We start from the raw sequence: 15,965 nt of genomic DNA, 5'->3' as shown, positions 1-15,965 counted from the left end.
CTTTAATTATTAGAACAAATACACAAGGGTGAAAATTATTCCAGGAATTGGAACCAAAAAGGGCATCCCATTAAAAAGAAAATTAAAACCAAACAAGCACCACACAACCTCTAAGTGAGGTAAACATGGGATGAGTTAATTTTTCATCATGAACTGCAGTCTGTTTAAAAGGCCCTAAACACGTGCAGCTTCCTGCTATCAGACATCATACAAGTCTGAAATCAAGCCAAAATGCACGTTATAGACCCAGATGTACCATTTCACAAACTAAGAATCCTTTTCTCCTACACAGAAAATCTGCAGCCAGTGTAAGCTGTTAGAGATCAATACATGCTGATGAACCTGCCAATTCACAGAATCACAGCATCACAGAATGGGTCAGGTTGGAAGGTACCACAGTGGGTCATCTGGTCCAACCTCCCTGCTCAAGCAGGGTCATCCCAGAGCACATGGCACAGCATTGTGTCCAGACAGTTCTGGAATATTTCCAGGGAGGGAGACTCCACAGCCTCTCTGGGCAATCTGTTCCAGTGCATGCTTACCCCCTCAGTAAAGAAATTCCTTCTCATGTTCAGGTGGAACTTCCTGTGCATCAGTTTCTGCCCATCATCTCTTGTCCTATTGCTTGGCACCACCAAGAAGAGCCTGGAAACATCCTCTGACACCCTCCCTTCACATACTCATAGACATTGATGAGGTCCCCTCTGTCATCTCTTCTCAAGCCTGGATAGGCCCAACTCCCTCAGCCTTTCCTTTTAAAGATGTCCCAAATCCCCAGCTCATAGCAGCTGTACATCTGGATCTGAGTCCAGGTAGGTAACAGCAGATAGCTACACGAGAAGCCTCATTTAACTAAGCATTTATTAGACAAAATCCATTTGTAATTAACTGAAGCTCTGTAAAAGCCCTGTACACCCATTTCTATCAGTCATAAAAGAATGCCTTAGCTTGCAAAAAAATTAATTTAGCTTATTTCCTCCACCCCAGGATTTTTTTTTTTTAAACTTTAGAAATTTAGACACAAGAACAGAAGTTCTGGATAGCTGGTCCCAGAGTCTGGATTTTTGGGGTCTTTGGTTCAGTAGAAACATGACTGCTGACTTCTTTTTTTCTGCATGCAAGGCTTTTTGCTCTTTTCCTGAAATTAATTTTGGTAAGAAGAATTTTTTTTAACCACTTAGGTGTACCAATTAGCTTGTTACAGTTTTCAAAATCCTATGCCATTGTATCAGCTTTGCAAAAGAATGAAAATCATAATGAATTCTGTTACACTTAGTTTTAAAATGATCCCTAACTGAAAAAGTGTGCAATGCTTGTTTTCTTTAACCTAGACCCCATCAATTGGTATATTTAAAATAAGATAATCAATAAAGTATTAGTCAATGATTAATTATTTAAAAAATACATAAATTTCCTTACATAATCTCATTATTTCAGCATTGCAAATAGGATGCAATAGCCATAAAAGATTGTTTAATTAAAACTGCACACTTCCATTTGCACCAAATGGAAGCAGACGAAACAAAAAAAATACTCTGAATATTTTGGGTTACAGCAAACTCTGATGTCTTAGAAGCACAGAGAAGTGTAAGAACCTTTTGACATAACAGGCAGTATTTGTTCAGCTGGAACTCAAAAGACTGCAGGAACAACTGAGATATGATCTTGGTAGGTGTGCCCTGGACATTTACAGGACACAAGAGAATGCTCTACCTATAAATGGTAATGAAAAAGAGCGAAACGTGAAATTCTAGTCTCACATTATTAAAAGTGTAATTTAAATGAATTTTTTTTTAAAAATAAAACTAAATTAAAACACAGTGATTCAGCAGTGTGTAGAACTTTTGAGGGCATTTTCACTCCTACTCTGCAAACAGTAGAAGACAAGAATACATTAATAGAGCAAGACATAACTATCCTTTGTTACAGTCAAAATATAGTTACAGGAAAGCAGCAAAACAGTGGCAGGGAGGCATAAGATCATAAACTCATATACATACTCATATATACACAGATCATATTCTTCATTCTCAGCAAGAATAGCATTTCTACTTTAATGACAACACCAGACTCAGAAGCTGCTGAGAAAAATCTGATAGAATAGAAACATATACAAAAAAAAAAAATCTTGCATTTTCAATATTGGCTTTTTAAAAGACACATCATTAAATCTTAGAATTTAGAGCCTTATTTTCCATGTGACCACACTGAAATTCAAGAAAATGCACTGTAAATATTTGGCTTTTTTTTTATGATACATTGTATTGATTGCCCTTTTCTGTCCCATTAGGATTAAACACACAAGAGCTAATGATCTTCCAGGCACCTTCAAGGTATCTACAAGAAAAGAAAATTCCTATCAAACACCCAAATATTAAAATGGCACTTGCAGCAATTAAGATCTTTGTTATTTATTATTTTAAGTTCCAGTACGACAATTCCTGATAGTTGTTAAAGGTTAAGAACTTTCTTCCCTGACCCAAAGACAGTCAGAATTTGTGAAAACTACCAGGAAAGGTTTTATCACTTGAAAACTACAAAGTTTAAAGCAGTACTCTACTCTACTGTAAGCAATCACATAAAGCTGTGAAAATACAGGAACTCTTTATCCGACCACGATGCTGTGCCTCATGCTATAAAAATAGATCAGGCATGCAATTTTTTAAAAAATTTTTTTTTTTTTTTTTGCAATAAAGCTACAGGGCAGTTTTCCAGAAGAATGAATTTGGAATCTCATTACAAAGACTTCCAATTAAAAATCACCAATTAAAGGAAGATGGCCTCAAGCACTTGGTCTCCAAATATGCTTGTCAGAGAATTGTGTCAGCTCTAATGAAAGTAATTAGTAACTGAAGGTCTTAGACCACTACTTCTGTGTACAAAGACTGTTGCAAAGGTTGTGAGACACCAACTTGGGACAGAAGCAGGACAGTATCTTACTGACATTCTGAAGTCAGGTTTTATTAGAGTAATTAATTGTCTATACATCTAGTGAACAATTAACATCATTCTATGACCAAAAAATATGCCAAACTTCAAGCTACTTAATCAGAATGACTAACAGAAATAAAAATCTAAGAAAGTTGGTACCAATATGAAGGAAATATGAGCTTCAGGATAAAAACCTCACAATTTGCCAGCCTTAAGGGACAGCTTTCTATACCAAGATACAGGCTATCGTGAAGTCGTGTAGCCATTTTAACATGGTCAAGGACTTAAAATCAAAATTGGACGCATTCTTAGATTTGGTCGAAGCTGATACTATGTTAGCACAAGAAAGCATTTCACAGTAGCTCAACATCTGCAAACCAAAACATGTACCAGCATTGGAAAACATGAGCTTTTATTTCTAACTACTGCTTTTTAAAATCTTACATATTCATTTTGTACTCACTTTTCTCACTTTTCTCATTCTGCAGTCACTAGTAAATTTGAGTAAAAACATAAAAAACCAGGCCAGGCAGAGTGACTGGTAGTAGGACTGACATTTCTAATTAATGGTATCAAGACATACTAATATTGGTGTCATTCTTTTTTTTTTTTTTTTTTTTTTACAGCAACTAGATTTTAATTTTTAAGCTTGTGGGGTTTTTTTTAAACATGCCATAACAGTAATGGGACTACTGTTCACAGCAGCATCTTTGCAAACACTGCCAGAATGGAAGCTAAAGGCAGCATGGAAGTAGGATGTCCTCTCTGTTCTCAACCCAAAAATACAAGGCTGATTTAGTTAGGGTTGCGGAACATATCAACAAGACACCAAAACAAATGGACTCCTACTGTCCTATTTCATGGCAATCCCCTTCAGGATTAAAAAAAACCCAGTTGCTAAAAAAGCCAAACCAACATCCTCATAAAATTCACTTGAATTATTTACAACTGTAAGAACTGTATTAAACATCAAATCTCTATTTTGTTTTCTTGGCTACTGAAATTACAATACCCAAGGAAGTTGTTTAAAAATTTAAATCTATTTCCTTGCCATGGAAAACTGACATTCCCTACTGAGCTCTGAATCAATTTCTACTTCCAAGAGTAAGGGAAAATCATATCTAGACAGACAACGAAAACCACAAGAAGATGAGCATATGTTCAATCTCTATAATCTAGCGTTGTTGATACACATATTTTCAAAGTAACTGAAAATATAGTTAACAAATGTATCTAAAGTTTGTATGAAATGGAATTTCCAAAATCTTTAGGAAGATCTAACTGAAACCAATTCTACTGGAATTGACACAGACCATGAAGTGGCCGACTGCTTTTCAGAAAAGTAGTGTCTAAAAAATGCAGTGTCTAAATGTGTCACCTCACAGCCAGAGAATATTTTACCAAGTTGCTAACATTTCCTCCACATAAGAAACTGGTAAAGCAAAGGAAATTTTGCAGACTATTGTAAGGAAATTTAGAGGAAAATCTTTTACTTAGTGAAGCACAGCACTAGCGTGCACATTTTTAAAGCAATAAAATAATTACCATTAAGACAGAAAGCAATGTTTAATGGAGATCCCCTTTTCAAAATTTGTATTAGTTTACTTACTGTTATATGCAGGATATAGCTGTATAATTCCTCATACTATGAACACAAAAAAATACTACTGTACACAAAAAAGGATATCATTCCAAAACCAGAAGAACCACGTCACATACATCCAGAATTTTGTTGCCAAATATATTCCAAGGGGCAGTGCACTGTGCATGGAGTGATCAAAGAATGACCTGTAATGTAGGAAAAATGTCACACAGTAAGTTTCGATACATAAAATGTAAATCCTGAACTACTGCTTCAGGAAAACACTTCATACTAAAATATGTGTTATATGTGATATTGCAAAATATGCTATAAATACATTTTTCCTCACTTTTCTGTTCAAAGTTCATGAGAAATTCCCTTTTTCAACCTGCCAAGACAGGCAAAATTAGTAAATACTCATGGTAAAACTACACTCTGAAAGCAGTTAGGAACCTGTGGGAATCTCAGCCACATGGACAGTGGTTGCAAACTATATTCACTTTTCAGATTCCAGTGCTAAAGACATTTTGGACAACCCATACAATGAAAACTGCATGTTAAAATTACTTCAGTAAGAAAAAAGCTTAAGAGACCTTGGTGTTATCGGCTTATATCCTTGAAATATTTCAGATTGCTGAATATTTTGCTTCTGCTACAACTGCCAATAAAAAGTTGGAAAAAAATCCAGACAAATTCATTTCCCAGATCACTACATTTGCCAAGTTCTAAGATAAAATGCTGCCATATTAATTAAAAAAAAAAAGCCATCAGAATTATTTTACATTTTCTTACACTCTTGCATTTGAAAGACTCTTCTGAATTAAGTTCAATATAGTTGAGACTAATTAGGTTACTCCATATTCAAGAAGAAATTGCTATGAAACTTATGGAAAGCAACACTCTAAACAGCTAACATCCCTGAAATAAAATTTCTGCATCATCTGCCTAAACATCCTTATATTGATCCATTTTGCTTTTTGTGCTGGTGGTTCCCTCAGGGCTGCAACAGACAAATGTGTGCAGGGAGTACTTTCCATTTCCCTTCTGTACTCCCTTACGGTATCTCTCTCTTCTCTAGTGGAAGTTCCTTATGTCTTTGGAGAAAACCCAGTAAGGAACATGAACTCATCTGATGAATAATAAGTGAATATACATTTGGACACAGTAACTGTAACAGTAGGTACTCTGCACTAATCTTTCTTTCAGTGACTTCTGTGCATTTTTGTGTGTGTGAAAGTAGGGAGGAAAACACAGCTAAGCAGTTTAGTTAAAATTCAACAGGGAAAGAAAACACTATTATAATAACAGGACAAGCTGAATTCAAACCTGGGCTTTGTGAAAAACACTTCAAAAAGGATTTATACTAGACATTAAGCAATGAATAAGAGACAATAAGAATGTTAATCCTGAACACAGGTCAGGTAGGCCAAAAAAATAAAACTTGACAAAACACAGATCTTGAGACATTGGAAGAAATCTTGTCCTTCCTTTCTATAGGAGGCACAGTTGAGGATTTGCAGTGTCAAATAACTTTTTTGTGGGAGGGGGTCAGCAAATTGCATAGCCTCAGAGGTGACAAAAAGACTAAACAGATCATCTCCAAGATGCTGCAAAAGCTTCACAACCTTTCACTTCCCTCCTGGTCTACTAAATTCACTAAAATCTTATGAACTTGGTTTAAGGAACAGATATATTTTCTTCCTTATATAGAGAGAAAAGGGAAGCAAGTGGTTCTAAATAAACATGACATCCAACCCCAGAAAAGCAGAAAGCTCCTAAGCATGGGGATACAACAAGTTCTCCTATCCATGCCACCCATGATAACAAAAGCAAAGGAGGTATGACGTAGTCTACAGATCTTGAAAATCCACTGGAACAGGACTACACAAATGTGTGTGTCTCTCTGTGCATGCATATTTGTAGGTGCATTTACAGACATCTAAAGTAATCATAAATACAACTAAAAGTCTATGTGATCAGGTAACAAAAAACACTGTTAGAAAGCAGCCTTTTGCTTTAGTCACTTCTTTCCAGAACAACAGAAGCTACAAAATCCGATTCTGACTTAATTTCTCTCTATAAATCTCTTTAGATGTCTTTGTGTATTTAAATTATTAAAAGAAAACAGTTTTAATAGCACACTTGCACATTGTCTTTATTACTTTATAGTAACTTTTCCAATGCCTGCTTTCTGAAATATTCATGCTGATAACTCTGCAGACAGACATTCAGCACCCTCCTCTGGATAATGACTGAACTTCTGTTCTGCTGTTGGCTTCTATTAGCTCAGTGGTATTCACCCAAGATAATTCCATTTGTTATGCAAGACAACAGAGCATTACAGGAGCTATAGTTGCACAAGATCTTTCCCAGAGATAAAGAGCAATTCCAACAAATGCAATTTTAAGGTTATCTATCCAGTAAAGATGCCAGCAAAATACTTCTTGCATGCACACTAAACAGTGTGTCTGTAAAACACTTACTTTGAAAGAAACTGTACCATAGCCCAAACGCCGCCATACATCAGCCCTTTAATGAGCCAAGAATCAATGTCTAGGTCTGCTATAAACCCAACAAGCCAAATAACTAGGAAAGGAGTTCCCAGCATCACCTTCTGACGGAATTCCTATATAGAAACAAACACCAGTAAGCAACTCTATTTTCAGGAACAGATTGTATAGTAATATTCTCTAATAAACAGAACAGTCATGAAAACTTAAATTTTCAGGAAGCTTGACACTGGGGGATAAATCTTCATAAATTTTTCTAATTTCCCATATTTACATACCTCCAATGAATTTGTAAGGAAAATAAACTTTCCTAAAATTATATTACAAATCAGTAACTTTGTTTTAAAACTGTCTTCTAGAGACTTTGCTGTTAATCCAGAATCAAGGGAACATTAGCTCTTTTTTAAGAATCTGTACATGTATAAACTGCCACACAGCACGACAATCTCAGTAAACTTTCATTACTCATGTAACTGCAGTCTTTAAGTCATACCAAAGCATCTATGAATAAAGATAGGACCTTGTTCTGTCTTAGACTATGTGGTTGCTACTCCCGATGAGAGCACCAAACTCCATCCATATAATGAAAGCACAGTGACTATGAAAAGTACAAATCACTTCAGGTCAATAATCACTGCATCCTTAGAGTGCCACAGGGTTAAAGCACAGACTGCAGCAGTACTTTGAGCACCTTGATGCAATGTATCTTTAGATCAAAAAGTTGTAACAAATCAGTGGTAGCAACACTTAATATCCAGCACAACCCTCTGCCTGAGTGATGATGGATACTAAGGAGAAACATTAACTCTATATAAAGTTAGCAACCAATAGGCAGGAGGACAATTCTGCATCCTAGAGCAGTATGTTAACCCTTACACCCTCATTTCCCGCCTCTTCTATCTGCAGTATTAACCTGACAAGCAAAAGGCCACCACATTAGAGATTTATATATTACATTTTACTGCCAAGACTGACTGCTACTTTCATTCAACAGAGTAACTTTAAACAATACATAATTAGAGAAGAGATCAGAGCTCAGGATACCCAAAACACTTCTTTCCTCAGCTACCTGACGGTCAGCTTTGGAAAGTCTTGGTTAACCCCAACAATACGAAACCACTCAATACTTTTCTAACATTTAGTCAGCACAAAAACTAAAAGCTAAGTGTGTGGAGGCTTAGCGTTTTATTTCTTGCTGCCCTAAATAAAGCACTTTTTTTTTTCTTTTGCAATTACTTTTGTCATAATAAAAAGATATTTCTTAAAGCTGAAATGCAGGTAAACCACAGTCCTGAACTGTTTCACTTAAACAACATACAGGTCCCCAAGGCAAGAGCAGCAGTAAAATTGATTTACGTGTTATACTACTACTTACCTTATCTGCTTTTAATTTTCTCAGAAAGGATGGACTATCATACCCCTTTGCCTGTCTTGCTTCCTGCAGGTGATTGATCATCCAAACGTTCTTCCTTTGTTTTGCAAGATCAAGTGGTGATTCTCCCTGTCAAGAGTATAAAGTGGAAAACATCCAATTTAAAAATAAAATGCATATAGAGCACTTTTGAAACAGAAGACTGGCTATTAAAAACAATACATTTTAAATGAGTTTAACGACATTCTGGCATATTTTTACTCTGCAGCTTACTTGACACAAAACATCATTCATTCCTTTTGGTTTTTCATTCATAACTATACAAGTGTGGACAGGTTGAACATTAAATGCATGATCCTGACAAGATGTATGTCCTGACATAGTAATAATTGTTGCCTTTTCCATAGAACATCTATGTTCCACTATTCTACACACAGTCTACTAGTCTGTAAATGAAAGACTGTGCTTCCCCCTCAGCTATTGACAGGCAGCAGAAATCAAGCAAAGAATAAAAACTCGTGACCCACTGGATCATGGAAACTCTCCCAAGTCTAAAGCCAGACTTCTTAGTTAATTCTCTGCCTTTTTGGCAAAGTTGCTAATATTACTGAAGGCTTCTATAAGGATTTTCTTTTTCCACAAGCTTAATGTGCTTATGTTCATTTCAGTAACTGAAGTCCTAGGAAGAAAACAGGGAAGAAAAAACTGATTGCTCATGTCCAGCTTCTTTCAAATCTCTGAGCTTTTACGCTGAGCTTATGTTTAATGTATTTTGGGTGCTAAGCCAGCAATGGCCCAGGCTTTTATTTTTGTAATTTCAGAAAGGACTAACAGATGAAGCAAAAGAGAAACACAGAGCAAGAGATACAGGGACTAAAGGTGCCTCCCAAACTGATTTGATTTTACTGCTTTTTAAACATTTAGGAAGAGAGCTAAATGAAAGTCATTGACTTGGTCTAAAATTATAGAGGAGGCAAGAGACAACCAATTGCAGGTACCTCCAGCTTCAGTTTTGCATTTGACTCTTCCTCTCTTCTACTGGAGTTAACTCCCCTCCTAAACAAACCATTCATGGAGGCTTGAAAAATGGCTGAATGCTTCATCGCTCGGCCCCCTCCTAAAAAAAAAGTGAGACAGGTACTAGAAACTGAAACTACCCAGAAAGGGCAATAATTACTACAGACAGAAGCGATTTCCAAGATTAAAAACTAGTTAGCTACCTATATCCCATAGAAAGACAATGGGAATCAAGTACTTAACTGTCATTTTTGCCTTTGAAATCTTGCTGCAAATCTTTAGGAGAGTAAATAACATAGACTACAAATTACAAAGTGAAGCTTTTTGCTACTTAACAGGACCTTTCACACCTTCTGTGCAGGAAGTTTACCTAGCAAAATCAGTTAAAAAAATAACCTTCTGACTTAACTTGGCTTCAAAATTATCTAGCCAGATGTTAAAAAAAAAAAAAACAGAGTAAGTTAATTCCATTCTCAAAAGAAATGCCTGAAATCAAACTATTGGTGCCTGTTTCATCACAAGTTTATTTGCACCTTCAAGTGATAATATATGGGCAACTCCAGAGATGCTGTTGTTTTAATATCACCTTATATATCCAGACTGTAAAGTTTACCTGTGGACAAGCAATCCCCTCTGGGAGTTGATCTCCCAAGTAAATCCTGAAGTTGTCTTGGGATCCAGCTGAGCATCCCTTCCACTAGAGGGCCATGAGACACCTAGGAACTGCCTAGATAAAAAAATTGAGGGAGCTTTAAAGAAGTCTTTGACTATGCTTCCCATCATCTGGCCATTTTAATATTTTCCTTGTCTTTACAGGAATAGTGAATGGCTGACTTGCTTAAAAATTAAAAAAAAAAAGTATATTGGGGAACTTAATCTAGTAACACACCTAAAACTGTCAGCAAACAATAAGGCTTCAATAATATATATTTTAAGTATTTAGATAGAATAATCTGAAGAGTCATTAGAATAGGGAACTGTACATGTAGACTTCCACAGACAAACCTAAAGTACACTACATAATCAAGAAACTACATTTAAAGCTCAATAAACAATTCATTTACAGATTTAAAAAAAATCTTCTTTAGTAAGAGCTCTTTTAGGTCTCTATATCTCTCTAGTAAAAAAAGGAGTTTCCGTTCATACTTAAAATTTACAAGTTTTCCCCAAGTCCCCAGAGATAGCCCAGCTCCCTGGGAAATCCTGTCCTCATCTGCCCAATCTGTCTACTGGTGTGGCAAGATAATTTCCTTAAGAAAAAAAATCAACCGAACAAAAAAAACCCCTCTACTTTGATTACTGTATAGCAGCTTCCAACATTAATCTAGTTCTCAAAAAGGAAAAAAGAAAGTATCTTACTACCAAAAGGAAAATACTAATTTCTTGTAGAGCATAATAAAAAGGGGAAAATTACAAAAAAGGACTAACTCACTGCTTGTATCAAGCTTTGCTCTAGAACAGGAGTGGTATTGTTCAAATTGTTCAAATACTTCACAAACTGTCATGCGAAGAACACCTTACTGAGATGACTGGTCCCAGTTTGTTCCAAGCCTAGGCAGCCAGCAGCCCATGCCTTTCTAACACTGAGTAGAGCTGATAACAATAAAGTCACACCTCGCCTCTAATATTTCAGTCTTCATCATTTGAAGATGAAGACAATGACTTCAAAAGACTTCATCATTTGAAGAAGATGAGCAGCTTTCAGTCAATGTATTTCTTTAATCTCAGCTGTGTAACCATCATTCTTGGTCAATTCTGTGGGCTGAGAAAACGACTTCACTAGGTAGCACTGCAGAAATCTGGAAGTGACTGCATCAGAAAGAAGCCTTTCACAATTCCTTTTATTTCTGAGGAAACATGAGCCAGACACTTAACAATGAGTTTTTGGCTCAAAGAAATTTTCTTTTGCTGAACAGTTAAAAGAGGGACACAAAACTGAGTTTCTATTTGCCTTTAAGAATCAACCAAATTTTTGTATTTCCTATATTTTTACTACCACTTAAATCAGTATCTGTTATAAAATCACTGGATGGCAAAACTGCCATTGCTCAAATGATTCTGATTCTCTGAAGATCCTAAAAACCTGGGAAGGCATGCAAGAAACCTAGCCTCCACTGCAGAAGATAGGCAGTGGTCAGTGAAACCAGGCACATGTCTTCTGGCATGACTGGAAAGATATCATGATCCAGCAGGTTCAAAAACCTATTTTTCTACTGACTGCTGCTGTCTGTCAATAAAGAAGGCAAGATCACGGACTACTTCAGGCTAGCAGATACCTTTTCATATAGCTGAACACAGAAATTTTTCTTACAGATTTCATAGGAGTCCAGACATGCAGGTAAGGTGATGACTTTAGAACTCTCACCACACTAATCAGTCTGTCAATACAAGCAAGGTATGACACACTGATTTTTTTTTCCCACAAAAATACCTTAATTTTTTACCATAGGTGGCATAGGAAAATAGCTTTTCAACATAAGAAGTGAGACTGGAAGCATAATTCATCCACACAACTGACCTTACAGACCAGGAATAATTAATATATATTCCCCTCAGTGCATGCAAGAGGCTAGCTGATTTGTTTTAAACATGTAAAAAGCTATGTTATTTCTTCTAATGAGTTTTCATTCATGATTATGAACATTTCTGATATTCTGAAGTGGATGCAGGACCTAAAAAGTTGCCAGCAAAATTTGGCTACACTCTTAAAAAGGCTGTTCCATGCTCTTCAAGAAAGGTGCATGGATATTTTTTTGCATATTTCTACCACTTGTGGCCAAGCAAAATAGGCCCTGGCCACCTTAATTAGTAGGAAAAATGGTGAAAGGACAAATAAATTAAGTTACAGCTGTGTTTTCAAGTGCAACCACTCTGTAACACTCTTTAAGTGGAAAATACAAGTATTTGAAGAGAAATGGAGAATTCTTTTTCTGCTAAAGTGAATTCTTTTTCTAAAGTAAATTCTTCTCCGACACCACAGAAAAAACAGCTTGAGTAGCAAAATACATCTAATTTGATATACATGGTATCTAGAGGTAATGGACAAATCCACATTCCAAAGGCACACCTCCCAAGGCTGAAGAAGCTCCCAGTCTATGGCAGAAATTCCAAGAGTGGTTTTGCTGGTCTAACATGCTGGAGTTGGGCTCTGTTAGTACAGAATCTAGACTCGTTAAGAAATTCTGGTAATCAGGTAAATTAAGTTCATATGCAACAAAAGAGCCCCTTTGCTTATTTTACTCCTACTAGCATTTTCAGGCCTCCAGTTTGGTTCCTGGCACTGGGAGATGGACTAGACCATTTGTCAGCTCTCTGGAACAGGAAATGTGTCTCATCTCACTCCAACAATCACCCCAGAACTTCACTGGAAGATATTCAATTTTGCAGATTTCCAATTTTGCATCCAAATACACCAGTCTTCATACATGCAGTCTAACTGCACACCCCACTCCCACATATTTACATATAATCACTGTTACATTATTTACTTGAGTATCTTTTATGGTGCAGATCTAGTGGTTATGCATTGTTAGGGAAAAAACTGATTCCCAAATGACACATTAGTGGCATGGCTTTTCATGATCCCACCATACCCACAATAGTAACCTATTCTTGAGATTTATCATAGGCTCTGTTATTTCTGCCTCAAACCACTTACAATTAAAACAGACCAAACGTTTACCTTAATATTTTGAGCATCAACATTAGCTCCAGCTTCTAACAGAAGACTAATAACTGTAGTATTTCCTGCTAGCACAGCCCAGTGCAATGCTGTGTTTTTGTGGTATTTGTCTCCCAGATTAACCGAAACATTAAATGTAAGTAGTAATCGCGTTGGATCCACACTAGAAAAGAAAATTCTTGTTAGATCTACAGATGAACTCACATACCAACTTATAATGTTGATGCATTCAATTTCTACGAAGATCATTGATCAGGTACACCATGTAATAGCAAAGTGACATTTTTTGCTGTCTATTATGAATTACTAAAAATCTCTTCCCACCAAAACAAACCACAATTCTGTTGACTTTTAAAGATCTGTCTAAGACAGCTCATTCTGGGATGTCATGAAACATTTGTTCTACAATTCTAGTTTTGTGTTTGCCAAAATCTTACACTACTAACAGATTTGTAAAAATATGCACATGATTATATATACTTGAACAACAAAAGTTCAAAACATGTTATGTTTCCACTTCACAATCCGTAAGATGAAAACAAAATAGGATGAGAAAGATGGTAATGGCAGATATTGGTAAGAGCTAGTTTGTATTCCTCCCAACAATTGATGGAGATAGGCCCTACCAAACAGGAATCTAACTCAAACATTTGTTCTTTGGAGAAGTGTTATTTTTAATCTGTTTTTTCTAATTATCTCCAAAGGAAGGATTAGTGAGTACTTCTTCATAGCACCTCCTTTCTTGAAAAAGTAATTGTACTGGGTTTGGCTGAAATCAAGTTAATCTTCTCCATAGTAGCTCCTATAGTGGTATGTTTAGCATTTGTGAGCAAAGCAGTACAGATAACACAGGGATGTTATAGCTATATATAGCTATATGGCCATTGCTGACACAGGGTCAAGGGCTTTGCTGTTCCTCATGCTGCCCTGCCAGTGAGCAAGATGGGGGTGCACAAGAAGTTGGCAGGGGACACAGCTGTGACAGCCAACCCCAAGTGACCACAGAGCTAACCAATATTGCACGGCAGTGTGCTCAGCAATAAAAAATGGGGGTGAGAAGTAGAAAGCAGAGGACATTCAGAGTTACAGCATCTGCCTTGCCAAGTAACTGTTACAGGTGATGGAGCCCTGCTGACCTGGAAATGGCTGAACTTCTGCCTACTGAATGAATTAGTTATTTTGCTTTATCTATTAAACTGTCATTATTGCAACAAACGAGTTTTCTCTCTTTTACCCTCCTGATTCTCCTCCTCATTCCACTTGGTCTGAGTGAGGAAGTGGCTGTGTGGGGCTGAGCTGCCAAGTGGAATGAATTCATAATAACCATAAATGACGAAAGATAAAATGGCAACTGTGAAAAGAACATGGACTAGTTAACAACAGAAAAAAAACTTGCAAAAAACCCCAAAACCAGTCACTACTACATGTCACTCGGTTAGCATTAAGAGAAAGTCAAAACTGCACATATTACCTATGTGTTCTGTAAGCTGCCCACATTAAAGGTGTCATTCCATTTTGATCCATCATATCTACATCCTAAAAAAAAAAAAAGAAAGAAAAGTGGGTGAGATAAGTAAGCAGACTCAAAATCCAGCAGATGCAAGGTTTGCAATGAGAAGCAGTGTTCTAAGACTAATCATCTGAATTGGAAGAAAAACTGGCAAGCTTTTAGCACTCAAATAGTATTTAAAAAGTGAAAATAAACATTAATGCCACCATTGCCAAAATATAACTATTTCAATCTATTTCAGAAACTATGAAACTGTCATGCTGTATAGGATCAGTAATTTTTAACTTACTGTTAATCTTCAACATTAAAGATATATATAGATCTTATATATTTATTACCACATTCAAAAGCAGAATATTAAAATTATGCACCACTATTTTAAAAATACTTGATAAATTAATATAAATACCACTGTCTGAATCCTATATTCTATTAAATGCTAATTTCATCTATTTGCTATGAGTGCTAGTTAAACCATGAAAGTGACAGTTGAACTATGAGTATGAAACAGCTAAACTGTAAATTTAGAACTAGAATATTTCTTACATGATTTTACCCTACACACAACTTCATAGTCACTCATTATCTGAGACTAAGTTACCTCCCATGTGCACAGTATGAGAACACATTATTCAACCCTTTGTATAGCACATCCGTATCTTAACTTATTCCAGGTGAATATTTGCGTGTGCACGATCCCGATATGCCTCTGGCATTTTAAGAAGCCTAAGCACAATCTCAAGCAGTCAATTGTACAGTGAACGTTTTTAAGTGCCTTCACTTTCTTCTGCAGTTTTTCTTTCTTGCATTGTTTTTAAATAAAGATCTTACCTAAACTTGAACTGTACTACAGATTCTGTTATTTGATTTCTGATTATATTTATAACATGTACTTGTATCCCAGGCTTGATTTTGACCCAGGCAACCTACTGACACAAACAACATGTTCAAATTCTGATACAGTCAGGTATCAGTCTCTCAGAATTCAGTAAGAGACATGATTAAAAAAAAAAAGCAACAGCTATCAGCCATTGCTGCCTCTTGGCTGAGTAATATTTGCTGGCATGAAAGCAGGTTCACTTCCAATTGAAGCTAGAGGGCATCTGACCAAGAGTTCTTCCCCTACACCACACTCCAAAAGCTAGAGGGCTGGACTCAAGCCTCAGATTGTAAATTTTACCATTGGCTGCTGCAGCCCAGAGAGTGAAACAGCAACGCTGAAGCTGAGTTTTAGCTCTGTCACACAAAGGGACAAGTAGCAATTAGGACCAATTTCTTAATCCACCTATCAGTCCTCTATTCAGTTATGAAAGTTGGCTCATCTCTGACCACACTCATTCACAAAGGCATCAAAATCAGAA

The 15,965-nt window shown here is 36.4% G+C and overlaps 1 protein-coding gene across 1 annotated transcript in view; it reads right to left on the bottom strand.

Annotated features, from left to right (window-relative positions):
• ZDHHC17 (zDHHC palmitoyltransferase 17) overlaps positions 1-15,965 on the bottom strand; it is a 64,651-nt gene that overhangs the window by 15,880 nt on the left and 32,806 nt on the right. The window contains exons 6-10 of the mRNA XM_085045368.1: positions 14,566-14,630; positions 13,095-13,257; positions 8,399-8,524; positions 6,997-7,139; positions 4,619-4,719 (exon numbers count right to left, since the gene is read on the bottom strand). Coding sequence (XP_084901494.1) covers positions 4,619-4,719; positions 6,997-7,139; positions 8,399-8,524; positions 13,095-13,257; positions 14,566-14,630 — 598 coding nt within the window. The remainder of the gene's footprint in view (positions 1-4,618; positions 4,720-6,996; positions 7,140-8,398; positions 8,525-13,094; positions 13,258-14,565; positions 14,631-15,965) is intronic.

Source organism: Lichenostomus cassidix, chromosome 1Aa, assembly GCF_008360975.1.
Source record: "Lichenostomus cassidix isolate B80296 chromosome 1Aa, HeHo_3.0, whole genome shotgun sequence".
Classification (NCBI taxonomy): domain Eukaryota; kingdom Metazoa; phylum Chordata; class Aves; order Passeriformes; family Meliphagidae; genus Lichenostomus; species Lichenostomus cassidix.
Note: the sequence above shows the minus strand (reverse complement) of the source record. Positions and strands in the feature narration are given on the sequence as shown.